Raw genomic sequence first — 27989 nt, forward strand, 5'->3', positions numbered from 1 at the left:
ACTATACAATGCATTACTACAGATACAGTGTATCCATTTTCTAACAAAATAGTTAGAAGTCCATTTAACAAAATGTCCACATTGAAAGGGGTGGTATATAAATCACGAATTTATTTGAAAAAAATAGTGACTGAAATGTGCTGTGATATTCTATCTTGCCTCCATACCAAGAAGGCCTGCAGAAACTAGTTTTTGAATGTCTGCTCTCATGCGTGAATCACAAGAGTTCAAAAGGGATTGGGCCTTATCAGGATCATTCCGCAACACAGTAAACAAGTTCTGAATATCTGGTTTTGATAGAATGTCACGAATCTCAGGATCTGACAGGATTTTGTCCATTTTTTCCTCATCCTCCGCAGGGGGTTTTGCGGCAGAAGGTTTGATGTGCTCCTGGCTTGAAGGAGTTGATGCTGGCTGATGCTTTCCAAGCTCCATAAAATGCATCCCCAACAATTTGTAAAACTCTTTGAAAAATTCTTGCACCTCTTTGTCATCTTTGTACATTTCCATTGCCTTGGTTGGGTCCCGTTTCATCCACTCGATAGCAGCAGAAAACCTAGGATCTGCCATTTGCTTCAAAAGTTTTTCATTGCCTTCAACCTTATTTAATAAATCATCCGTTAACCATTGGTCCTTGTTGGCCATAAAGCTGTTCTGGGTTTCCTTCATGGCAGTTTGTACTTCATCAAAGACAAAGTCACCATCAGGCTTAGTTGGTTTAACAACATAATCTACTTTTTCCCCAGTGGGTAAAGATTTCCCTTTCGTTTTTTTCGTCGCTTTACCACCAAACAAAAATCCTTTTTGCATTCCTCCAAAAGAGTCTTTTTGGGGGCTCTGGACATTTGGTTTTGGAGCTTGAGGCTGATGAGTTTGCTTGATTTTAGCAACAGATGGACTGCTTTTATTTTTTTGTACTTGTATCTCTTTGATTTTATCAACCAAACCCTCCATATCTTCCAAAGGAGGCAGATCATCAAAATCTGCCATTTTTGAAATTGATTGTGAAAAAGACAATTCTGTTTTGTATTAAATCCAAATACCTAAAACGATATTTTCAACATGGTAAAAAAGGTAACAACAAAGAATAAAACTACTGTTTCATGTGAAAATAACTAGTAAGTCCAAATATCTCATACATGATTTTCTACAGAATTAACACTAACACATGCACATGACATAATACGTTTGTTTTTAAAGAAAAAATGTTGATTTCGACACTGTTACCATAACTTAACCTACACAGTTCTGTCAAATCATGCGTATTTTGCGCAAAAAATCAATGAACGATACACAAAAGAAATAAGTACAAAAGTATAAAAACATTTAAAAAACGATTCTAAAGTCATGCTGAAATACAAACAGCCTCGGTTGGCAAAACATAACGACAAACCCAATGGACCGTAAAATCAGCTGTTTGAATATAGAATAAAAAACTAACTACAATTAGCCACATTTTCTTGCATTTTCCGAGATAGTAAGCTTAAAATGCTCACAAAAACGTTTTTTACTTCATAAACGAGAAAAAATTACTTTAAATGCAGTTGTCTGCATATTTAAAACTACGACGCTTGAATCGTTGTCAATGCATATTTAGTCCGAAAAATCTGTTGTTGGCGCTGCGTTTAAAAACAAATGTGTTTTGTAGTTGTGCTGTTTATGAAAATGTATTGAGCTGATTGATCAAAATACAGAGATGGACGCATCAAGAGGGAGCCAACGCGGTTTAACCGCGGAGGAATTGAAGAGTCAGATATTCCAAAGTATGCAAGCCACTGGAGTTCTGCACAAACTGAAGGTAATATGCTGGATGCTGCTGTTGTGTTTGTTATGCTTCGTTGCAAGTTCTTGTTGCCCTGTGTCTTTTTCGTATGTTCTTTCTTTTTGTCAATTGTTTATTTAAACAGGGACAACTTCGACAGAATATGATCAATGAGCTCAGGGGTTCCCAAGGCAAAAAGAAACTGCAACTTGACCAATCTCAAAAATCTGATCTGATTGCTGCAACAATCCGTGAAAGAAGAAGTAAGAATGTGTTTCTATTTTTTTGAAACTTATTTGATTGTTAACATTTTTGACAGCCAAGCCATGGATTCAACAAGCACTAGACAACTTGGTTTTGCACCACATCAAGCAAAGTCACTATCACTACACTTTATCTTTGTTTCAACAAGAATCTGGACTTAGCAGATATTCCGTAAGCTGTTCAATGGATTTTGAAATATCATTTAGAATTTTTGTCACTACTAATCGTAGCATATCTAAAAATCCATTTTGGGCATTTTGTCTCTAAAACCCAACATCAGCATTGTGGGCATTTTGTCTCCAAAACCCATTATTAGCATTGTTGACATTGCAGGCATTGTGCTTGAACATAAACCGACAATGGGTTTTTAGGGACCTAATTCCAGAATGGTACTTCATAGGAATTCATGATAATCAACATATATGATGCAAAATGCATGTATAAGAAAGTGCATATGTAGAACAAGGGGTTGACAACGACTTCAGAAAGATCGGTGTTTTTAGCATCTCATTGTACTATTTAATACAAGCGTACATTCCTGGAATCAACAAATTATTACTCAAACTCTATGTTTAGGCATCATTAACAGATGAATTGCTGTCAAGACTTGGTATGCAGCCTCATGATTTGGAAGTAAATGACATTTCAAGCAGTTCTAATGATTCTAGTTTGCCTCATTCATCAACCCCAAAACAGCCAGAAAGCCGTGAAAATCTCACTTTGTGGAACTTGTTATCCAAGCTATCGACTTTATCCATTAAGCGGGATTTCACAATTGACAAACAGGAGAATATGACCAGCGATGAATTGGAAAATATTAAACCTATGACTTTGTGTAAGAAAGCATTATTACATATTAAGTAATTAGACCAAGGGTGACGCTTGGCACCGAAAACCTGAAGGTTAATCCAGCGTCCCCCTGCCCATACTCTCGCATTCCCCATATTTTTATACTGAAATACTTTGGGCAAAAATAAACCAATGAATGAATATATATGTATATATTAAATGCATTTGTAAGTCAAGTGATTTTCTTGTCATTAGTTTTAACATGTATATACCGTATTCTTTGCACCATGTCTATATAGGACTTAAAATAAATAATCTCCATAAAAAGGTCCACCATGTCCTAGTTTTGTTTGGGTCAATTCATTTTTCATGTTAATGTAAACACCTTTTCCAGCTGAGAAGCTCCGTGCTATTGATGATGACATGAAGACATCTTACAGAAGAAGACAGAGAGATCCAAATGTAACTGTGAGTACCCTGGCATCAGCAATTAAGAGGGCAGAAGAAGATGCTGATCGAAGAGTAAAAGTTGCTTTTGAAGACTGGAAAACTTCAGAGTTGTCTAAAGTTAGGTTGGAGGAAGCCAAAAAATCCAAAGATGCGGTAAAAGGATAAAATAATCTCACAATAATAATTCCCTACCCTAAAATGGATTTTCTTTGCTTGTCATACAGTTTTGCTGTTATGTGTTTGCAACAGCATACAGTTTCTATAAATTACCTGAAAGGTAGATGCCTAAAGATGCAATGATTATATCAACAGAAATAACCACTTAATGGAAATCAATGGAAAACAAGCAGTGTTTCAACTGTTTTTGGCTAGTTTGTTAATAGCAGGTTATCAAATCATTCTCCCCAGTTTGCTTGACCTTCAAAAGTATGTTGAACTTATTTGTTTGATTTTTACCAGATAAGTTCCCGGATAAATTCTTTGGAAAAAGAATATCAAGCAAGGAGAACTGAACTAAGTGCCAGAGAGAAGGCAGCTGTGGATCGGCTTACAGTTCATAGAGAAGTAGCTGAACAATATGCTGTAATGTGTTTTCGGTTTGCTGATCACCTTGTTTGCGTCTTTCCATTAGCAACTGGAGAGGGACATGCACGAACAAAGACAGTCTTTACTGAGAGAGCTTGATCAAATCAGGTCGAGGGAAGATGCCCTTCATCAAAAAGAACAATTTATCAACCAGATGGTAAATTGACTATCCAGGCTTTGGTTATATGTAAACATCGTTATATTCTTGTTATTCTGTTACAGCAACAAATGACATAAACCAAAGAATGCTTTTTTTATTTTAGTTGTCCTGTTTATAAGTTAGGATCACACTGATAGTCCAGTTATAAAATTGTAACATTACAATATATTATCATTTAATCAGTGGAAAAAATTGAGCATAATTTTAAGCATGCTATTCTAAACTGTTCCTCTTATCATGAGGTTTTCAGGCTTGGCAACCCAGGCAATGCAGCCTAGCTGGATCAGCCACTTTTTCCTGACATGTCAGAGCGAGATTTGAAAAATCAAGCTCCCGGTGAGGTTTGAACTCATAACCCTGGGCTAACCAGACCCAACGCTCTACCAACTGAGCTCCTGTAGCTCATCGGGAGCTTGATTTTTCAAATCTCGCTCCCACTTGTCAGGAAAAAGTGGCTGATCCAGCTAGGCTGCATTGCCTGGGCTGCAAACCTCATGATAGCTGTGATCGCCAAGCAGAACCTGCGCAGTGGGGCGATCCTGCCGATCATGTCATTGCATGTAATATTAATATTCCTCTTATTGTACACATGTTGTTGTTGTAGGAAAATATGAAGCTGAGGGAAATAGATTTGCTGAAAGCTCAACAGGAGATTGGCCACCGGGGAACACAACATTTACCAGAAGTCCCACCAGTTAAACCTCATCATGAACGACAACCTTCAGTTGTTTCAACTCTAGCCGACTCCCTCCGTCACTCACAAGACGGAAAACAAGGTTTTAAACAAAAACATGCAGACGCTGATGCTTAATTTTACTTACTTTCATATGATACATTCCAAAGCACTCATGAAAATAGTCTCAGAATAATTAATGTTTTATATAATGTTGTCATAAACCAACAGACCACCATTTCACAATACTTTCATATGACACGTTTCTATCACAATGCAAGTGGTTAAAGCAATAACCAAAATTAAAAAAAAATTGATTGTGTAAGTCAGTCCAGGCTGTTCTTTTTTATTCGAGGTTGTTCTCTGTTTTGCTGATGGTATTGTCATAAATAAAAAATAATTTATGATAAAAAAAATGAATTGATTTATCAGATTGCTTTGTATGTTTTAGTGAAAATGGCCTATGTTAACCTCATTGCATTATTCTGTTTTCAACTTCCAAACTGTAATATCACTTTGTTATATTGCTTTCGTTTGTTAACAATGTAATTTTACAGTAATAACCACCAAAGAGATGGTGGAAATTATCAAAGAAGTGGATGGAAAATCTGTAGAAATTGATAAACTGAAAGCTGAAGTTGCCGCATTGAAGGTTTGGTTCATTGTGATCCAAATTTACAACTTTGTATCCAACAATCTACTTCCATTCCATTACCTTGAACTATGTTAAACTAACACTATTTTCAGAATGCCATTGATATGAAGGAAGGTAGAGACGACAAGTTGCTCAAAGAGGAAAATTTGACACTGAAAGAACACCTTTACAAGCTGGAAAGGTATTTGGGATGAAATTAAGGAATTCACTTGTTTCTCAAAGTTCAAATAGTCCCAACTCTGCTCATTCAGTTGCCTGCCTACCTCAGTGCTTTGTTGATGTGGCTTATTTCTAAAATGTACTGATGATGAACGCAGCAGTGTTCGAAACGTCTACTAAGGATGATTAGCAGCATAATAGCTGGCTTTCGTGTTTAGAATAGTTAACTCCCAACTTGTGGTTTATTTATTTGGTCCAAACTAATTTCAATGGTTCGGACTCAATTGTTTATTTTTATTTGAAGACAATTGGAATCAATGAAGATTGAACAGAAAACAAGAAAAGAACGCCTGGAAAGTCGAGAATCAGATGAATTGGTACAAAATCACACTTTTGGACTTGCTTTACAGAAACTCTTTAAAGCAGACAAATTTCTAAACAAAGCACTAAATGTTAAAATAGCACAAACTTTTTAATATATGTTTTGGCATTTATTTTTTAAAAAATGGAATGCATGAGATAATATAAATGCTTCAGACCATGCAATGTTTTTTAGAAAAATGAGGTTGAGAATTTGAAAAGGGACAGAGAGGAGCAGAATGTTCGCCAACATCAACTTGAAGATATGATTCTACAAATGCAAAGAGCCCTTAAGGACAGCAGAGGCAGTGAGTAAAGCAAAACTATGTGATAAAAACAATTTTGATCTTGATTGATTTTAAATTGGCAATTTAACTATTTGATTATTGTCCTCGGTTGATTTATTTTTTTAATTGGACGTAACATTTGGTACCATTGTGCATAGGCACAACTTTCCTCATGATTTGCTGTACGGTTGGTAACTTTACAGAAAAAACTCTTGAAATTGAAATAGAAAAACTAATGATGTTTCACCACACAGACGTATCTCTACTTGTAAAAACGAAGGACTTGTATCCCTCAAATGTGTTTTGTGTCAATAAATACAATAACTATTTAAGTATTGAGTGTAAGTTTACAGGCCATGATGTTTTCAGCTGTTCGAAGTGATGCAGCCCAAGCACCTCTATACATTCCACCTACATACCCTTCTGCCCCATCTAGAGGACAATCTCATCCCGAATACTCAATGCCTGAACAACCCAGTTATCGATCCACTCGAAAAGACTTCCTCAGGGAGTACGAGACCTTGGAACCACCTGTTCTGCCTATGACTGGAGGAAACAGTCAACTTTCTACTGGGATTCGACTTGGTCTCATGAAAAGGTGTCACTGGAATTTTTGTTTTTATGGTTTCATTAATACTGCTGTAGAAAATATTGTTGTGAGTGTTGGGGTTATCAGTTTGGTTTTGTTAAGTTTTCCTTGCAATTCAAGTACTTCGGAATTGAAGTATTACACCTAGTTGGCATTTCGGATTGCTAACTTTTATGTTGAAACAGACTAAAGGAATTGGATGAAGAATCGGAATCAGTTACTCAACAGTACAATCAATATTTGAAGAAAAATTTCAAAGAATCTCTTTTTTCACCCAAAAAATCCACCCTGACAAAACAAAAGGGTAAGTTTGTTTGCAAGCCGGCCTATTACATTTGTGTAATACCTTCATAAAAATAATATTTTTGTCTGTAGTTTACATAACAGATGTATTGTGAAGCATATGCGCTGCAAATGTGTTGCATGTTTATGGATGTGTTGTTACATTCAGTACTTATTACAGAATTCAGAGAAAAATTAAAACCAAATATTTTTTGTAGTAAAAACAGAAACTCCCACCAAACCAAACTTTCTTTCCAAAGAACCAGATTTTGACCTTTTACCAGGTGGAAAAACTGATTATACTTTTGCTCCAGGTAAATTTCCGTGCTCTGTGATTGTGCAGAAAGAATCTCTCAACAAAAAGTAACATCATACTTTGTTATACGACAGATTTTTTGAAAGAGGATGCTTCGGTTGGGATTTTGGCACAATCTCTTCCTGTTATAGATATGGCTGTAAGCAATGGTAAGGCTGTTGACTTTGTGCTTGATTCCAAAAAAAGTGCAGAAAGTAGTACACTTAATTTTAAGCCATGGTAAAATAAAATATTTTTTGGAACAGTGTCATTCAATTAAAAAAAAACACAGAAAAATTTTCTCAAACAGATGTATAAATTGACTACAGTTATGACACATTCCGAATAGTCTGTCTGGCCCTTGGTTTCTTACCCCTTTGTTCTTTCTTAGGTTCCTTGAAATTCAAAGATAAAACATCAGATGTTGATCAACTTTTCGCCTCTCAGGTTCAACCTGATGCATCATCATACAAAGGATCTGGAGTTGCCCCAGATGCAATCCATGGTAAGTTATCATGTGCATTTTTTCCCCAGTGTCAACATTTTGATCAAGAACTGACGTCATGTATATGTGGTTTGTGCAGATTCTTCAGAAGAAAGATTAACATCATCGTCCAGTACCCTTTCCACAAATCCACCTGTAAAGCAAGAACCACAACCTCCTGACCATGGTAAATTTTAGAGCTAACTTTATGTTACGTTCTTATGTGCTGTCTTTAAAAAAAAAACGATCTTTGTGCTTGTCACAACACCTTGCTGATCAATAGTTAAACTATGATTTAAATCTTGCATAAAAAACTGGGCATTAAACAATGAGAGATGGCATCTTAGCAATGTGATAAGCTAATTTTTTGCCATTGTACCAATGCTTCTTGGCCACTATGCATTTATATTTTAATCTCATTGTTGAAATTTTGTGATTAATATAGATTCTCGAGAAGAAAGATTGTCATCATCATCCAGTACCTTTTCCATAAGTCCTATAGACGAAGAACCACAACCTACTGACCATGGTATATTTTAGAGCTCATTTTATCTTCAGGCTTTTATGTGAACTACTGTATTATAGTGGATTGTGTTTTATGTATAGCCAGACCTCAATAATCTAAACCCTAAACGTCCAAAACATCAGTTTATGAAACGAAACTTTAAACAGATTTGTTTCACCAAAACAAATACATTGATTCAATGGAGACTTTCAGTACTCACATATTAAGTAGTTTCCATAAAAAAGGATATGTAACAAGTGTGTTTTGATGGTAATTTAATTTTAAATATTTTTAGACAAACCAATTGAAAATACTCCACAAAATGTGGTGATGGAACCAGAAGTCGTCAATGAGGTTTCTGAAGCGCTAGAGGTTTCCCATAAATCTCTTGAATCAGCAACGTCTTCCACATTGGACTCACTTGATCTCCCATCAGATCCCCTTGGTAAGTTTTGTCGCACATTTATCCATATATTTTAGATTAGAATACTGTTTACATATCTGTCAAGTAAAAAATAGACAGGAGTTGGAACAATCTTGTGGTTTTACTGCCTTCAAAAATGCCAGAACAGCTTGCCACACAATACTTTGACAAATAATTGCAAATCTTGTGTTAAAAATGCAAACTATGGAGTGTTATATTATCCTATTGATTTGATCCAAGAACCAATTTTCCTGGAAATGAAAATATGTCAAACTTAAAAAATATGCAATATCTTTTACTGAAGACTATCATTGTTGCAGAAAACGTTGATCAGCTTTCAGCTGATAGGGAAATGGTGCAAGGAGAAACTGTTGGTGATTACATGGAAGATTTGCCAACCAAACAAAAACTGGCACCGATCCAACAAACCTCTGGAAAAACAAGTTTTACAGAACAAGATCAGGCTTCGCAAGAAAAATTTCAATCCAGATTTGAACCTAAAATGGAGGAATTAGCTTCAAGATCTAGTTCCTCATTATTAGAGGACTCACTCAAACTCCCCATTGAGGAGCTGGATGTGAAATCTGGTGCTTCATCACCTAAATCAAAGTCCTCACTTTCATCAGAAGAACCACACATTGATACTGTACGAAAAAATAATCCCCAAAAGGAGGAACTTGGATCTTCAAAACAACAGCTTCCTCCTGTGGCGGCGACACGGACACTACCCTCCTTGCCTCCGGTTGCCCTAAAAAGAGCAAATGCTGCTGCTCCTAACAAGGAGGATTCCTTCTACTCTGCATCACCGTCAGCTGATGGAACATCTTGGAAACCGAAGAGCAACTCAAGTGCATCAGATGTGTCGGAGGTGGATGAGGAGGTTCAATCAGGAAGTGTTGGAAGCAAGGAAGAAGATGTTCCTTTATTTAAGATGCAGAAAGAAGATGATTTGTATTCTGCTGATGAGGACACAAAAAGTGTACCCAGGTTACTTTTTAATTTGTTACCTTACAACTTGCAAACATAACGCAGTATATAAAACATGTGTAATTTTAAACAGACACAGTGGAAAAAAAAAAAATGAAACGGAGCAAGAGGAATCATTGTCAGGATTTTCATCTGTGTCAATAGACTTGCCATCGGATTCAAAATCGAAGAGCAAGAGTTCAATAAAAAAACAGGTCAGCCCTAGTGGTTGCTTTATGTAAAACTGAAAAACTACTTGTGCAAAAAAATACAATATGCAGCCAGAATAGTGCACTTAAATATGTTGTTGTAAAGTTTGTGATGGCCAAACCTGACCAAATCTTTAAATTTCTTGATTTCCGGACAATTACATAGGCTCATCTTCATGTACCACCGATTAATCATTACCATGATTATGCATTTTTGTCCAATGGTCACAAGCACTCTGGATTTTAGATTCCAGAGTTGAAATCATTCGATGATGATGCAATTTCTGCTGTTTTGAAATGGGAAGATAACAACAGACCTGCACTTGATTTTGGAGATGAAGAGGATGAGAGTGTTGAGTTACAACATCAAAAAGATGAAGATCACCACTCTGCAGCTTTAGATACTCAATCTCATGATGATTTTCCTGAAGATAAGGTGGATGTGTTCGAACAGTCGGGGTCACAAATTTCATTCGAATCAGAAGGAAGCAGGTACAGTAGAAACTGTTGCTTTGTGAGCAATTTTATGGCTTTTGTAATAACTTTTTATTTGCCTGCAGAAAGTCCAAAGAAAATGAAAGTGATTTCTCGTGGTGAAGAAAAGATTTTGAAACTTGTTGCCGCACTGTGAAATTTTTTTGCTTTACCGCAGTTGTCTTTTCATGTACATAAACAAAATGATGAAAGTTGATTTTTTTATTTCTCAACATCATTGACGACAATATTATTTACAACTGACGTCAAAATAAAAATTATTATCAACACTGCATTGATATTTCGACGGAATTAAAAGCGTGTTTACTAAGATGGAATACAAACAATATTATCTTGGCAAGATAAAAAAAAACAATGTCATAAAGGGATGCCAAAAAAGTTTAAAACAGGCCTTATTTACCTCCCCAGATTTTCCTCGGCCATCAATACGTAAAGCAATATTGCCTTAAGCAAGTGCAAAAGTGATGCAGCGCTTGCCACAAAATGGGACAGATCAACCCTGGTTTAAAAGATTAAATTAACCGGACACAGTAATTACACAGTGGTGATATTCTGAACTAGAAGAAGATGCTAAAACACATTGCACTAGTAGAGAAAGCAATACAAATAACTAAGCATGCGACTCATGGTGTTCATCGGCTTCTCTTTGCCATCGTACCAAGCTGAGGAACACTTGCTCTAGTGTGGTTTGAGATACTGTGTAGTCGAACAACTCCATCTGCTTGAAAGATTCCATTATCTCAAACACCTGAAAAATAAAGTTGTGCATGTTTGGCATAACTGGTACCTAGTATTGCCACAGAAATATGCTAAGTACAAGGTAAAAAATATCTAAATTGTTTTTTTTGAAGATTTAAAATAGCCAGCAATTTGAATATGTACAAACCACATTTTAATAAGGTATAGACTAATGCCCTATGCCCATTTTGAATATTCACAGTTTAAGTTCTTACTTTGGATAGTTTCAATTGCTCTCCATTGGGAAAATATTGTAACACATGGTATGTCAGCAACCCTGGATGCTCATCTTTCAATGTGCAACCTGTAGGCAAGAAAATATACATATATTCACCTTGATAATAAGACATGCAGCAAAGAATACAATTTAAAATGTTCAGACACTAACCAGGAAAATTATTTGTCATGTGATGTTTCGCTGGTGTCAAATCGTCGGTTGGTGATGATGATTTTATGTCTATGGAAAACCCTTGGCTGAATTTATTCTTAAGATGCTGTGGACCACCCAAGCATTTAAGTTGTCCGTTCACCATTATTGCCAAGCGGGTGCACAGTGCTTCACACTCTTCCATGCTGTCGTAATAATAAAAAAGCCATGGATAGTAAAAAAAGGTTGAAAATTTTTTATTAAAATGCATGAAGTCAGTGATATATCTTGCACTGTTGATGGCAACCTGCTATTATATAACTAAAAAATCAGTTAACCAATGTTTGTTTTATCCACAAATTATTCTTTTTATAAATAAGCAAGGTAACAGCAATAGAAATATTGAAACAATCACTAAGTTGGGGTATAGATTGTAAACAATATCAAATACAAACTATGTACCTATGTGATGTGATGACAATGGAGCATCCACTGGCCCTGACATCAGTTAATGCATTCCATAACATCCTTCTTGCACCTGGATCCATTCCTGTGCTCGGTTCATCCAGTAGTACGACAGGAGGATTGCCGACAAGCGCAATTGCTGTGCTCAGTTTACGTTTGTTGCCACCACTGAAAAGGTTTGCTCTCTTAAATAGCTCAGTATGAAAATGTACTCTTTAAAAGTTTTCTTTTGGCCAAAGAATTAGGACTTGTGTAAAATATATTGTTAAGCTTGGAAATCAGTGATATTATAAGGCAACTGAGGACTTAATGCTTGCACTATGTCCTCAGTTTACTTAATGCTTGCACTATGTCATCAAATTACTGTTTTAAGCATGTGCTGTTTTTTTCTGGGATAGTGTGTTTCAGTTCGTGACTTTGCTCTACAAAGAAACTTGTTCAATTTTTTTGCATAGGATAGAAGCAGGTATGTCCAAACGTCTCTTCAAACATACTGATGCATTATACGACCTGGTGCTGTGCAACAACCAAGTGTTTGGGAAATTGTAATTTTGTTGAAGATATTCTTTACTAGTCTAGGGGGGTGAGCTATGTAAGGAACCAGTTCTAACTCTAATCCAATGCCACAAACCTGTATGTTTGGCAGGTTTTATCCAGATGTTCAGAAAAATACAGAATTCTTCCCAAGTTTTTTATGCACGCAGGAATGTCATGTTCTGGTACGCCACGAAGACGTGCAAACATTCTTAATGTTTCTGCTCCTGTCATTTGCTCTATAAGGCCATCAAACTGTGGACAGTAACCCAATCTCTGTTGAACCTGTGTTCACAAAAAAGTTAAGTTGATGAAAATAATTATGTTAATTGCCGTTTATCTGATGCATATATGAATAGTATAAGAATAATGTAAAAATATTTATTTGTTTGTAGCAAACTGATTGGTAACAGTTTCACACTGTTATGGTAAATCCTTATTTAGTTTACTCATATTTTGATATGTCTACAAAACAAGTATATAAAGTACAAAAAAAAATCACTAGAGTATACTCGATACATCAAAATCTCAAGTAAATCTTTATTTTATTTAACTAGAGAGAATAAAAAAAAATGCTTACCTTTCTGAGGTCTTGTTGTATATCAAAACCATCTACAAATGCTGTTCCTCTGGTTGACTTATAGTCACCAGTTAGCATTTTAAATGTTGTCGTTTTACCAGCTCCATTGATTCCGAGTAAACCAAAGCATTCAGCCTCAGGAATACCCACAGATAGGTTGTCAACGGCAACCAAGTTGTGGTCATACACCTGCAAAGCAGATAAGCATTAATAAAAATCATGAGAACATTTTGATATGGCAGAGTGGACAATTACTTGATTTGGCAACAGTGACAAAAATTCATACGTACACAAATTTTAAATGTATTTATAAACCAAGAAAATATCATCATAGATAGTGTTTGCAGAATGTCTTCAAATAGATTTGTTTGGAATTTTCAAACTTTCTTTTAACCACAATAATATTAACTGAAACATTTACAAAAACACCCAAACAAAAATATTGGTGTAAAACAATTAAAACATGTCACCAGCATACATTGCACAATGTGAAGCCATTATGGTAACATTCATAATGTTGTGGAAATCAAAACGTTGCCATTAAGTATAGGGTGTAGTAAAGTACATGTACTAAATTTCAAAAAATTATAATAGGCTATGGGTACAATATTGGCTAACAAAAAAATGCAGTGCATACAATTATCAGAATATATATTCAGATTTATTCAAATTGATAAAATACTCGATTGTACAAAGTTTCAATCGATATTATATAAAATATTAAGATTACATATAAGAATATTTAGATTCATTTTAAATAAGAATGGTAGCCCAGTGCAACAGTTACCAGCTGCACTGATGAGACCTTACAGGTCAAAACAGTGTGCACTGTGTCTGCAGCTCTCAATTGTTTTTACCTTCGTGAGATTTTTAACAATTAGTCGGTCAGTGGTGACAAGGTTTGGCATTGGTGAGTTGCTAATTCTGTTCCTCTCATTATACACGTCGTCATCTTCATGCAACCTCTCAGCAACTGGTGTGTTAACAATCTAAAAAATGTACCATTGAATTAAACTGACAACAAAATTTAGCTTGGCCTATATTGTCTGCGTCTGCAGTTTGTATGGAGATTTTTTTAATGTTATTTACAACACAGGGAAGTTTTTGGTAAAATACATACAACAAGAAACCTAAATTTTAACAAACTTATTACAGGGAAACACAAAAAGAAAGTGTGATTAAAAATAAAAAATAAAAAACAAAAACCAATATCAGATAATAGCAGTATGCGATGTGAACCTAAAAACATCACAAAATGTGAGATGTATATCAGGAACGTTGTACATCTATATGCTAAATACAGAACAGCCTTTTAGACAACACATACCAACCTCTTTTCGACATAAGCATGCATAGCACAACTGCTTTCTCAATGGATATGAAAATCTCCAGCATTTTTGAACAAGTTCATACTCAATAACGAACAAGACTATAAAGAATACAACTCCCTGGGCACCAAGAAATGCCACAAACCGTCCAACTCCATATTGTTCCCACGCAAGGAAGTTGGTTTGAAAATCTAAGCCTGTAAAAGATGACTAAAACTTAGTATAAACAATACTTACGTATGTCTTTTGAAGACCCTAATTTGTGTCAGTGGGCTTATTTAGAAAAAAATGGCATATGCATCATCAGTTTCCACAAATATTCAAAAATAAAAACAACAATACACACAAAAAATGCCCAACTGAGAGCCAGATTCTCATACAGTTAAGGTGCAAATCAATACTCATGCATCTTACTTAGGTTTCTGCAAATGATCTCCACTCCTTGAGTGCAAATATTAACAAGTTTATCATTGATGTAGAGATCAGATAACCCCTGGCCCAGACAATACTGTGGCATGAAAAGGAATATCCAATCCAATATGTTTGCCACATGTATCAAATCTACAGAAGGAAAAAAATATTTGATTGTGCTCATAAAAACGGTAGTCTGTATGGAAATTGTGACTGTGTAGTATCAGGCAGCATTTTTTTCCTACATAAAGCATTATTTTGCTCAGGTGATTTTAGGGATGACTAAATATCCAGTATAGAGACGTTAATTTATTTCTGTATTCAAACTTGTATGAAAACTTGCCTAAAAAAGTAATATATTTACTTTCATAATTGATCACGCCACAGTGTAAGTTTTTATCAGAAGTTATTCAAAATTGTGATGACCCAATACAGTCACAGCTCTATCAAAAATACAGTTTTGTACTACCATTGCTGCCATGCATGTCACAATTTAAAATAGACTGATTTTCTGGCTTGAAATAAACCTACTTTCCACATTTTGTTTGCCATCAGCAAACCCTGATAAAGTCTGACTGTTTGGCAGGCGAAAACGTCAGAAGAATACAGCATGCTAATTTTATGCCAGAAGATCAGTCTATTTTAAAAAATACAGTTATATCTTACTTAACAAACGCAGCACATTGATTGTGATGATTGATGCAAGTCCAGTAACAATGTTCAAGATGGTGATGCGTACAAGTCCGGTCGAGGGAACAGTGAAAAGGAAAGATAAGCAGTACATTAGTGGCAATGATGCCCAGCAGTAAAGTGCGAACAGCAACAAACATATGCCAGCATGATCAGACAATTCCGTCACAGAAAAGGCGAAAAACGTCAGCTGAAAGACAAATTTTTGTGTCATGATAAATGTTTCACCATGCCAATGAATTTAGGTAATGATTTTTAGTTGGAAAGCTACGTAAAATGTTACATCAGCTGTTGCAATAACTATGCATATTGTATTTGGGCACATACATTATTCATTAGTACTGCAAAAAAATATTAATTTACATTTGAAAATTCAATAGAGTTTTTATTTTAATAATATGTTAGGATTGTATAAAAAAAAGTTGTGTCAATATTTAAAATATTATGCGTTTAAAATGTAACAATTTTAACTGATTACACGACACATATTATCACATGCAATATTTGCAAGTCCACCTACCAAAGTCAGTAGACATGGTGTTATAAAGTTGACAAAATCCCAGACAAATGTTGAGAACCAAAAGCAAAATGGATCAACCCCTGCTAGGGTTTGTAGAAGAGATGAACGGTCAACTCTTTCTCGAATCAGAAACAAACAAAATGATGCAGCAAGAAAAGAAAATCCAAGTACAATGTTGAATGCAATTAGAAAACCTGACAAAGACCTGAAGAAAGTTTAATTGTTTGTTTGAAAATGTAAATATATTTGTTGCATATAAAGTTTAAAACCAATTTTTTGGGGGGCAATGTAAATTTTAAAGAAAAAACAGTGGAAATTGGTAACATTTTACTACATATTTCTGAACAAATAAAATTTTTTTAACAAAAATGCTGCTTTCCTGTGTAAATAGCAATGATGTTACATGACGAAATTTAAGGTCTTTTTCAAAAACATTTTAACATTAAAAATAATTTCCACGAATGTGGCATTTTGCATTTCACACATATTTTTACCCCAAAAGAGCTTCTTCAACTCTGTTGGTTGAATTTTTTGGCATTGGGTGATTGTAAAGGTTGATTGTGAAATTATGTTGCTTGGTAACCATTCTGATGTATGCTTGGTCAACATAAGCCAGAGAAGTTGCTGGAGTGTGGTAAGCCTGATCATTAAACCAAGCTATACTGTGGGATGTGTTGGCTTCTGTAACAAGAACATACATTACTTGAAGTTTGTTTATATGTTGATTTAAAGTCAATCTATCTGTACAAATATTTTAGTCTTGAAGGTAATTTCAATGCTATAAAAGCTGCAGATATTAGGCAAATGATTTTAAATTGTCAGCATTGGAGAAACAATGCATGTACCAGGCACATTACTAACTTGAATTGGAAAGAAACCTATTTGAGACAAACAATACATTAACCAAAGAAATAATAAAGACAATTATTAACTGTCATTTGAAATTACTGTTAAACAAAACATTGTTGTAGCAAAATGTGGAAAACAGGCACAATCTCAATTAAAAATAAAATCTTTAACCACACCTTTATCTGCATGGAATGAGGCTGATATTAGGTTTTCTGAATTGAAATCTCCACCCTGTTTGAGGTAGTTTTTAGACAACGATTGCTCAAGTGTCCCTTCTTCTAGTTGTGACACTTTCTCTAATGGCCCTGAAAAGGTAAAAGCATTTTTAATGTATGGCACAAAGTTCAGTGGCCTTTAGCAATCTCCTACCAAATTGGTTCTTGTATGTTTCACTGAACAGTGTTGTGAAGTTGGAATTTGGAGTCTTGGTGTAATAAATATTGTTGTGTCCGTATGCATCAACAGAAAGGTCTAAGTTTGGAAAAAATTACATACTTTGCCACACCTTCTGGTTAAAAATACAATCATGAAAATCAAGCAAAAATTTTAGTAGCAATTACTCTCTTTTGGTTATAAATATAAATCTTACCTAAAGAAATGTTGTTTTGCTCGAATGGTGGAAATTTTGCATTCAAAATTGCAATGATTCCGAAAACAACTGGTACCAAAATTTGTGCAATTGCAACCTGAAAAGACGAATTTTGTGGTTCATTTCTATATTGATAAATAGAACTGGATTTTCTTATACCATTACAGCACATGTAACGATTTATCAATGTGTATGTTTTGTTAAATTTTAGTGTGTTTCCAAAACAGACCAAACATATTACTTGGTAAATATCACTACTGGAATTTCAGTGAAATTTTAGAAGCTTGCTGATTTGACTACACACCCATACAATATTAAATATAATTTAAAGAATCTATAAATGTTGTAGCATTTGCAAAACAGATCTAAGATATAGTTCAGCAAAAAGTAACAATAGTGTTGGAAAAGGTGAAAAATTCAGTATTATTTGGCCAGGTAAAACAGCAATAAACCTAACCTTGAAATTTCTTTTTGAATGCAAAACTCGCTTTATAAACAGTCCATAAAACTGTTGGAACCAATGCACGATGCCAGTGTTATATTGAAGCGATGAATGAAGATATTCTGCAAATTAAAGAAACACAGTAATATGCATGGTAGCATAAGGTACACACTACAAACCACGTACCACATAAAAAATAACCAACAAATTATTTGATAATTCTGTCATATTATTGACTCCTGGCTTACATATATTTGATAAATTATTGCGCAAACTGCAAGAATGTGTTGCAGAATTGGAATCAGAAAGACATTTGCAAAACAAAGCTACAGATAATAATAGTTGAAAACTTATGACCTTGTTATTAACTTACGTCTGTTGGATCCTTGCAAAGGAGTATAGGGACTTTCCTCCTCATCTACATCTTCTGCCGCTGATGTCTGGTTTACTGGCTCTGAACGCAGTGATGACATCCGACGATTCACTTTTTCCAAATTACTATCGGCATCTTCAGTTACCCTACACCAAAATTTTTACTTTAAGTTTCATTAAAAGGGGTTTATTCAGAACAAAGTTTTCCAATGCAAACAGTCTGGGGGTACAAAATTTGATCTGCACTTTTTGTAACAATGCCTTTATCAAAAATGAGTGTTTTTTTTTAAACAGGAACTTTATGTTATTTCCTTGTCTAAATATTCAGGTGTGATAAGACAAGGAAATCAAGTAAAAATCAATCAATACAGTTTTATCAGTGCCAATATACCAGAAGAGTGCAGTTTAGTGACAATAGACTGCTTGCCGTAAAAAACGATTCTGTTTACCTCAAAAAGACCTCTTCCATGGTTGTCAGTGAGGCACCAAAGTTGACAATGCCAAGCTTGTTTGCGTTGACTTCAAGATCTTTGAAGAGGTTGGGAAAGTGGGAGGTTGAGTTCATGGGCAGGAGGAAAGACACCTCACCTCCAGCAGTTCTTTCAAGAAATGCTTCAGGAATGCGTGATTGAAAGAAATCACTCAACTGCAATAGTAAAATTCTTGATCCTTTCATGGCATTTTCAGGTTAATGAGATCATAAAATATCTGGGAAAGAGAGTTGTACATGCTGTTTCAACCTATTATGTCCCATCAGTTGCTAGTATATAATTTTCGTGAAATAGAGCTGAAACACTATTGGTTCCTAGCAGTTGTTTAGTCACAGTGTGTTCCACTGTAGTTTGTCTTTGGTAGTTCGTACTAAACTAGGTAGCCAGACAATTGTTAGTTACCAGCTGTACTGATGAGACCTGATAAGTGGAAACTGTGTACACAACTGTCTGCCCCTTACTGATCATTGTTGGCTTATTGCTTGTACATGTTAATTCCTAAGCAAAAAGCACTTCAAAGAAAGAACAGTAGTCATACCTGGCCAATATCACAAGAGTCATTTCTGGTAAGCACGACATGATAGCCAACACCAAACTTGCCTTTCAAAAACATGGATGAACCTAAAAACATGTATATTTATAAAACTTTTCAGTGCTTTTTCAGTGTGATTTCTCTGTAATTGTAATTGAGAATACATTTTCTCGAGTTATAACAATCAAGCTAGAGAATTACTTTTCCACAAAGGGTAAAATGAATATAAAATAGGGGTTTTAGAGACTAGCTGACAATGTCAACTAAGTTTCGGTTTGATGAAACAGATGATGCTTATAGGTTGTAAGTGAAATCTATTTTTTTAAATAATATATTTGGTGATATTAAACCTAAGCTTGTTGCTTCATTGTTATACATAATACTTGCAGTAATTTGATAATGCAAAGATAAGACAATTCTAAAGTGAGTGGCCGGATTTTTCAAATTTTAGTGACTTAATCGGACAGTGACAATGTTTGCATATTTGTAGCTTTTTCCTAACCTGCACATCTTAATTTTCCATCTGCCATAATTGCAATTCGATCTCCCAATAAATCAGCCTCGTCCATGAAATGGGTCGATATGAGCATGGAACACTTGCTCCTGTACCTTTGGATGACTTCCCAGATGGCTCTTCTTGCTGCAGGATCCATCCCAGATGTTGGTTCATCCAAGATGACATACTTCAGGAAAAGGGGAATACTTATGTATGGGTATGGATAGTTAAAAATGCATGCAAAAAACTATTGATTGAACAATTGGGAATGGATATTTAAAACAAAAATACTGACCCAAAATTATTCAAGTATTAACTATTTTGATATTTAATTAATACATTTTGAACTAAAAAGTATAATGGTCTTTCTCTGTACATATATTTAAATGCAAATACACCTTTTAGGATAAACTTTAGGAACAAAGCAATGGTAGTGTGTATGTTGGCATTTTGTGAATATCTGGGAAAAATTTACCTTTGGGTCAGCTGTCAATGCAATTCCTACTGACAGCTTCCGTTTCATTCCTCCTGAGAGTTTTTTGGATTGGACTTTCCATTTTTCCTTTAAGTTTAACATTTCGACAGTAAACTCACTGCATCCCTCTGCCAGTTTACGACTGTAACCTTTTAACTGCAATCAAAAAGATCCCTTAATTTTCAACTACTCTTATTCCTAAAAGATGTTGACATTTTTACAATTAACAACAGGAAAATCATCCAGAAACAAGTTAAAATTACATGATGTTGTGGTAAGTAACTTTATATTCATTTAATAATTTCAACAACACAATATAGTTTTAAGGGAAACGTCAATTATGAAAACACTGTACAATACCCTGGCAAAGAAATACAGATGCTCATCTACTGTCAAAAGATCGAAGAGTATGTTAAACTGTGGACAGTATCCCAATGACTTGTGTACCCCCGTCATGTCTGTTATTATGCTGTGATCCATGATGTAGGCTTCACCACTTGTTGGTGGGAAAAATCCTAAACACAAATACAGTGACTGCAAATTCGATGTAGCACTTTTCTGATTTGTGCTTGCCTGATATCACAATACAAATTTTTGAAGACATTGAACCTCATGTCATAATTGGCTTACTGTGACTTCATATCAGCCAACCATACTGTGTATTTGTTATTAATACAAAACAACCCCAAAAATATATGGCAAAATATATTTACTTTTGATGCATTCAAGGTGCAGAAAGTTTTATATGGTATCATCACTTCCAATGTCATAAAACATGTGCATGTTTTGTGAGTTGCCAGGAACAATAGACATGAAAGTAATAGGGAAATTTAAATACCTGTTAACATTGACATAGTAGTAGTTTTTCCAGCACCATTGTGACCCAGCAAAACATTGATCTGTCCCTCATACATATTGAATGTCAGTTTGTCCACTGCCACCTTCTCCTTTCCATTAGTTTTAAAAACCTATAAACAAAGTTTCACAAAGATCTCCAATGGGATGTCCACAAGAAAATAAATAAGCTGCATAAAAGATTATGTTGTGAAAAAAAAAACTCAACTCAAAACAAGCTGAAAAGAAAAGTTGATCTAAAGCATAGTCTGTGTTAACAATCCAAGTGCACATCACTCTGTTGGGAAACAAGTTTTGTTTGACTCAAACTATTTACCTTCGTCAAGTTTTTAATCTCTGCAATTCTCTCCAGTTGTCGCGGTTCATCTTCAAAATACTCGTTGTTGGAACTTCCATTGATGCAGCCATTTTCGAATGCCGCATTATCATTGCTTTCAACCTCAACTACAGTCGTTGGATTCCCTTTTCTTCCTTTAACAGCACCCAACCAGTAGCTTTTCTGCATACAGGTTGAAAGTTACACAACCATATACCTGATTGTCAAGAGTGAGAGTAATGCAAGGGTTCGTTTTTATGACACTGTGTAAAGCTTTATGTGGTAAAATAGTATTTTAATATAAAATTATCTCCTAATTTGTTTAGTATCACAATTGTCTATGATGCAGATTACCTTCATGTTATTTCCCTCAATGCCATGAAAAAACTAAAATATTTTTCTTGGTAGAATGAAAATTTACAGATTTTAACTTTGTTACTGTCCATTGTCCTCTTACCGTGAATGGAAAATACCATCGCTTTGGTATTCCATACTCCCCAGGCCAAACCCCTTCTATATAGACAGCTAACATCATATAGATGACAGCATCTGCCAGCAGCATCAGAAACACCTACATAAATTAAAGCAAAATATCTTAGTTGGTTAGTTTTGATTAGTTGGAAAGTTGGTACACAAAAAGATGTGAAGTACATTTTTGATTTGTCTTTAAGCTTAACTTCTTGAAAAAGTTTGGACAAAACATTTATTCTCACCTCTAGCATTGTAAAGTTATCATCTACTGTAACACCACTGTTGATATTGCTCCACTGTAGACCACTACCTACAAATGTAATATTGTGTAGAATAATCCAATTTGTAAGAACTTAGCAGACAGGATGGTGACAAAAATGCATTACCTTGAATGCACCAAGACAGACAGTAAATAATTCATGAGTCTAGTTTCAATGATCAGAATTGCAAACAAAAACAATATAGGTGTTGCCAGTGGCGGATCTAGAAAAATATGAGGGGGGTGTTCGGTTTCGGTACCTAATTAAAGAAGCCGTTAGATGCGATTAAAATTTTCGGACATTTATCATGCTGTAATTTTTTGTCTAAATTTCGGTGGAAACCAGTTTAGTTGTTGAACACGTTGCCAATATTACGCATGTTGAAAACAACTGTTAGCGCTCGTAAATGTGCAAAGAGGAATATAAGTCTACCGCATGCAACATAGTTTTTATTTGTATGTTTTCTTGATAACGTAAGCCCACATTTAATTCCTTTTAGATAACACCTATATTTAAACCTTTTTTTCAAAGTCGTGGTAATGAAACTACAGCGCAAACACTACCGCAAAAACTCGCATCGAGTGTTCCACAGTGTTACGCAATTGCGTAAGCCAGGAAGCCACCGTTTATGTGACGATTCGCACCAACACTGGCGTTCGTATTTTGCAATGCTCGATAACAATTAACCTTAGTTTACAGCGGAAAATTGGGGAATTCCCCAAACAAATTCCGCCCCTCCTCCGCTCTAAAAACAAATCTGTAATGGTCTAGGACGTGGTCTTGCACCACCAAATACACATCGATGTTTTAGCAGTAGATAATTTGCGAAATATATAAAAAAAAACAGACGAATTACAAAATACTCGTTTAGCTACATTTATTTTGGTGCAATTTTATCAAACAATTACAACTCTTAAAGGGTGCGGCTTCTGTATAGTAATTGTGGCAGAAATGAATAAACTTATAAAGTCGCGCTTTCGAAAACAGTGTTGTTGACGGGTTATTGACCAACGGCCGAGAAACAAAAAAACAGCGGAGACGAACTCTTGACCGTAGTGTTCGTTCCTGCGTTGCGGGAAATTAATCGCACTTTCACACCCCATAAAACAATGAGCCAAAATGCTGAGGGGGGTGTTCTGACACCTAAACACCCCCCCTAGATCCACCACTGGGTGTTGCCCATTGGATCTGATTAGCACAACAAGGCCTAATTTATTTGAAGCCACATTCATCAACGGTAGTTTCTAATATTAAAAACAGCAAACAATCATTCTGTTTGCGACAAAACTTGTTCAGAAGACTTTGGGAACTCACCCTTCCCTTCGAACATGCCAATAAGTTGACAGCCATTTGCCATGGCAACATTGGAGAGAATACATGAAAAAACTTTTATAAAATGGCTCAGTTGATCGTAGCTGTTCTGCATAAACAGGTATGGCATGTAGGTCAGGCCATACAGAATGCCACCAGCTGCAGCTCCAACATTAGCTGGAAAGTATAAATACAACTTTTTATTACATGGAACACTTGGTAAATGTTACTAAACAAAAATACATAGTTGTTTGAAATTGTTAAAAAAAATGTCAAATACATTCATTTTGTAATAACTTGTAAAAGGTTTATCAGTTCTAAACCAAGTAGCTAAAGGACACTGATTAAGCTTGTGCATAGGGAAACCGTGGAATTCAATCATTTATATAGTATATATATTGCATTTAAGATTTAAGACAGCAGTGTTCTTGCACTTAAGTTCACTTTGGGATAAGCGGCCACAGTTTCAGGAAGTCCAGGAAATGTATAAAAACAGTTTGGTGCTAAAACTGGCTTTTCTCAACACCTAAAGTGCTCATAAAGTTTAAATCAACAGCTTTGTGCAGTAATTAAGTGACAGTTAGTGGGGATGCTGTTGAGACAGGAAAAGGACCATAAAATTAGCTCTGGCTAGCATGTATTAATAAATTTGTGCAGGTCTCTGTATTTGCTGAGTTTGCCAAACATAAAACAACACCTTAGCTGAAAATATTTTCTAACGAAATCCAAACATTACCAAACAATATATGTATAAAAACAGCATGCAAGAAGTATTTTGAACTATTAAGTGGGGCTGATTTATGTATATACAGCCTGTATGTAGTTTGAGAATTTCCAACATGTGCCGCAAGTCAACAAAACAAACCTTTGGAAAAAAAGACAGACAAAAGGAAGCAAAGGTTTATGGTTGCTGCCGAGAACAGTATGAGGAAAACAAACATTACACTGGCATCTGTTTTAGTCAGGACACTTCCGTAAGTTGTCTGCAACAAAACAACACAATAAAAGTGGGAACGGTAGACTGTATCAAATTACAATTGACTGTTTCTTTTCAACGTAAACCAAATTCACAAGGAAAGTTCTATATTATTTAAGTATGCCACATTGAGGAACTGAAACTCATAAAAATGCATTGCACCATTTGACTTCACTTTAGTTTGAACAAGCAAGAGAGATACTTACAGGTATTTTGTAGAAAACAGTCATCAAGATACAGGAAACGCAGAGGAATGCCAGATACTTAATAAACCATGCAGACCAATGCAGCCAGTTTGATAAACCCATCAATATCATGTATTCCTGCAAATATTACATGAACACAGTTGATAAAATGACAGTTTATTGAAGTAATTTTAGGTTGTGTATACAAAAGTATTACAAACAACGTTAAGTATTACAAGCATTCAACACATTAAGTGGATCAGAAAACACAGTTAGCAACAGTCATACACTTGGTATAATTATTCCCAAACCTTACCTTCATTTTGGATTCCTTCTCCTGTACAATACTCCTCACTATAATCAATGAAGTGTAGAAGAAACTCAGCATGATGAGAAGTGGAAGAGTACGTTGAATCGCCACTTAAAAAATAAAAACAAATCACTCAAAACATACATCAACCATTTAAAAATATATTCTTGTAAGCACATGCTAGTTATACTCACATATGAAATCGTCGTCAAGGTACGGGGGATAGGGATATCGCTTTAGATTTATGGTTGATTGACCAAAACTTTTTTTGGAAAACTCACTGCCAATTGCATTGTATATGGCGTGTTGAAGGGTGAGAAAACCTTTAAACACAATGATCAGTTACCATATACTTTATTATAATTTTAAACAAGTCATGGAGGTAATTTAGGTGTCACATTAATTTACACCAACAATAATTCATAATTTGTTTATTGAAACAAACATTTACAGGGCAAAATCATAAGTTTTCAAGCATTGTGTAACAATTTCGTGTTCAAAATTATCCTTTCCTTAAAATACCACAAATGTTGTAATTTTCTCTACACACATAGTGGTCTGATAAATTGGACTTGATAATAGTCGTTGTGCATAAACACCACATATTACTGTGGTGACCTAATATTAACCAGCTTAACTCCCAATGTCTGGTGCCTGTTTCCAAATGTTTTTGCAACTTGTACTCAGTTTGCTTAAACATTGTACATTTGTTATATCTTGTACCCAATGAAATACAGAAAATAAAAAAGATTGAATACCTTCTTGGTAATAACCTGGAGATTCACCATGGTTGTCTGTTTCTCTTGGTCCTGGCACTTGAAAAAGTGGAAACAAGGAATGTGTTTTCCAGGTGTTTATTCTGCAAAAACATATTCCCTTTCATTAACTTGCAATTCTATACTAATGCATGCACAACTTACAAGCCTGTTAGATCAGCATAAGCAGCAGCAGGATTATTTATAGGGTTAGAATGAAACCTCAGTGCCAAATTTAAATCATCTGGCATGCTCTGGTTGGTAAAATCTCCTTGAAACATGACCCCAGCCAAGACCTTGTGCAGGTTTGTGTCATTTTTTACGTAAGACAAAAATGAGGCCTCACTTGAAAACGGCATCACTGTCAAAAAGACGTTTTGTGATGTATTTATAATTCAATAATATTGAATGGTGTTGAACCTTTTATATAGGTACAATATTTTAAGACAGTTACAGTGCATTATTTGAATATATTAAAGAATCACAATTTGTGTAGAATTCAGGCCAATATCAATCAACCTTAAAAGAGTATTCACAGGCTTTTTAATTTTGCTGTATCATAAGTTTAGGAAATTAGTTTGTTGGTTATCATGTGAGAAAGTCTCAGCTTACATTCAACTTTTGTGTTCCCGCCATACAGTAAATGGGAAACTTGTTGAAACTGATGTTTCAGTGACAAGGTTTGGTTGTTAGCAATTTTTTCAAGTTTTTCGGCAGGTTGAGGTGATAAACCTGCTTTTAAACATTCTGCAACAAAACACATGCTTCATTTCATTGACTTTAGGACATTAGGAAGGATATTTAATAAAGTGTAGATGACCCAAGTCTTACCAAATATTGCATTTTTCTGGGTATGGATCAGTTCCTGCATGTCCTTGTCCATAACCTCTATGCCATCATGTGGAAACCCCAAACTCCCATTTTCCGCGTTCAAAGTGCTAGTAATCCCTTTAAATATCACATAAAAGCTCATAAATATAGCTATGGTGTTGTTCTGTTTTAGTCGAAGAAGCTACCATGCTTTTCTTTGTTTACCATAGTTATAAAACAAACTGCTGCATATTTTCTTCAATGAGTTCTAAAAAAATGAGTTCTTTGGAACCCTAAGGTTTCATTGAAAAATATAAAAAGTTCCACAACCAATAGCTACTAATTAGTTGTTGGGAATAAACTGCTGACCTGGACATGCATGTTAAGTATTATGGAAACAATGCAACTAAATATTTGACAATTTTGGAATAGAACGGTTAAGTTTAGTTGACATTTCTGACCCCCTTAAATAATCTTGCAAGGATGCATAGCAGAAAAGTTTGTGGAATACTGGTATTTTAGTCATCAATAGTGACTCTAAGTTGAAATATACTACAAAGCTACTTTAAAAAACTATGAAATTAGGAATCCAAACAAACAGTTTAGGCAATACTGAGAAATCAAACATATTTTAAACTAGTTGGACATAATAAGAAAATCCTCTGTACCTAAACCACACTCATCTGCCACTTTTGCCTTTAAGTTGGTGTTCAGTTTTTCCTCGACTCTTTTCATAACATTATTGATCCATTGCACATCTTTTGGGGCATAAGCAATTTGCCATATATTGTTAGAAGGAGGACGCCCATAATAGGGGAGCTCCATTACAGAAAATTCACTGCAAAACAAATTTATTCCAAGTACAAAATATAAGGTAAAAATAGCTGCTTTACATTTTACAAGGATATTCACAAAACATTATTTACTTGGTATCGTACATTAGGTAAAAAAAGCTTGTGGTGCAAAAATGTAAGAATAAGACCACACCATTTTCATTGCTGAAAGCAATAATACATGTATAAGATATATACAGTATTTAAGTTGTAAAGATCCCGCTTACAAACTAATATCGATGTATTGGACAGGTCATTTTACTAATAATTTATGTCTATTGCAAATCTAAAGCATCAATACACCAGAAAGTATGTACAGTATAATTTTTGAAATGTTAAAAAACAAAAAAAGACAAAAAATTTTGTTTTAACTCAGTATTAGATGAAAACTTACGCATAGGTTGTCATGTTTTTGTGATCAGTAACTGTTACTTTATCTCGGATAAATACAAGAAGCAATGAAAACAAAATAGGCAACAACAGCTCAAAAAATGTTGCAATCGGTCTTCGTTTTTGAAGTACAAAATTCTTCCACATAAGCAATGACAATTGACTGCCAAACCCCATTTTGAGGTTAGAATCAGATAAAGAATTTCCTAAAGTTAAGTCGCTTAATACATGCCTATTGAAGAAAT

General features: G+C 34.9%; 3 protein-coding genes across 3 annotated transcripts; 1 reads left to right on the forward strand and 2 right to left on the reverse strand.

The window, feature by feature from the left end:
• Positions 1–117: 117 nt before the first annotated feature.
• Positions 118–1038, reverse strand: LOC145913492 (uncharacterized). The gene has a single exon (XM_083001173.1). The coding sequence runs from the start codon at positions 988–990 to the stop codon at positions 151–153; it is 840 nt and encodes a 279-aa protein (XP_082857299.1). The 5' UTR covers positions 991–1038; the 3' UTR covers positions 118–150.
• A 583-nt stretch (positions 1039–1621) lies between these two features.
• LOC145912916 (uncharacterized) lies at positions 1622–10665 on the forward strand. Its single transcript, XM_083000363.1, has 24 exons — positions 1622–1798; positions 1908–2025; positions 2082–2197; positions 2603–2861; positions 3210–3418; positions 3725–3829; positions 3897–4007; positions 4615–4786; positions 5241–5335; positions 5431–5519; positions 5802–5874; positions 6054–6165; positions 6514–6742; positions 6919–7037; positions 7234–7329; positions 7406–7480; positions 7702–7815; positions 7895–7981; positions 8240–8323; positions 8595–8744; positions 9044–9710; positions 9784–9904; positions 10146–10390; positions 10459–10665. Exons 1-24 carry the CDS (start codon positions 1697–1699, stop codon positions 10493–10495), a joined length of 3585 nt encoding a protein of 1194 aa, XP_082856489.1. The 5' UTR covers positions 1622–1696; the 3' UTR covers positions 10496–10665.
• Positions 10580–27989, reverse strand: LOC145912915 (phospholipid-transporting ATPase ABCA3-like). The gene is made up of 37 exons (XM_083000362.1): positions 27749–27989; positions 27190–27359; positions 26543–26659; positions 26324–26458; positions 25877–26072; positions 25715–25815; positions 25151–25279; positions 24963–25066; positions 24668–24784; positions 24351–24468; positions 23489–23662; positions 22157–22224; positions 21901–22014; positions 21444–21626; positions 21111–21240; positions 20633–20787; positions 20273–20428; positions 19804–19984; positions 19308–19390; positions 18728–18924; positions 18280–18425; positions 17922–18028; positions 17465–17561; positions 17245–17346; positions 17052–17180; positions 16521–16707; positions 16027–16231; positions 15483–15696; positions 14820–14966; positions 14409–14602; positions 13935–14066; positions 13078–13266; positions 12595–12782; positions 11961–12131; positions 11520–11704; positions 11347–11435; positions 10580–11141 (listed from the first exon to the last, which is right to left on the reverse strand). The coding sequence occupies exons 1-37, from the start codon at positions 27919–27921 to the stop codon at positions 11004–11006; spliced, it is 5421 nt and encodes a 1806-aa protein (XP_082856488.1). The 5' UTR covers positions 27922–27989; the 3' UTR covers positions 10580–11003.

Source organism: Ascidia mentula, chromosome 9, assembly GCF_947561715.1.
Source record: "Ascidia mentula chromosome 9, kaAscMent1.1, whole genome shotgun sequence".
Classification (NCBI taxonomy): Eukaryota; Metazoa; Chordata; class Ascidiacea; order Phlebobranchia; family Ascidiidae; genus Ascidia; species Ascidia mentula.

Coding starts and splice junctions, on each gene's coding strand:
- LOC145913492 (XM_083001173.1), bottom strand. CDS start 990: ATGGCAGATTTTGATGATCTGCCTCCTTTGGAAGATATGGAGGGTTTG.
- LOC145912916 (XM_083000363.1), top strand. CDS start 1,697: ATGGACGCATCAAGAGGGAGCCAACGCGGTTTAACCGCGGAGGAATTG. Junction 6,743..6,918: donor CGACTTGGTCTCATGAAAAG/GTGTCACTGGAA, acceptor ATGTTGAAACAG/ACTAAAGGAATTGGATGAAG. Junction 7,330..7,405: donor TGATTATACTTTTGCTCCAG/GTAAATTTCCGT, acceptor GTTATACGACAG/ATTTTTTGAAAGAGGATGCT.
- LOC145912915 (XM_083000362.1), bottom strand. CDS start 27,921: ATGGGGTTTGGCAGTCAATTGTCATTGCTTATGTGGAAGAATTTTGTA. Junction 25,067..25,150: donor CCTTGACGACGATTTCATAT/GTGAGTATAACT, acceptor TTATTTTTTAAG/TGGCGATTCAACGTACTCTT. Junction 24,785..24,962: donor AGAAGGAATCCAAAATGAAG/GTAAGGTTTGGG, acceptor TAATATTTGCAG/GAATACATGATATTGATGGG.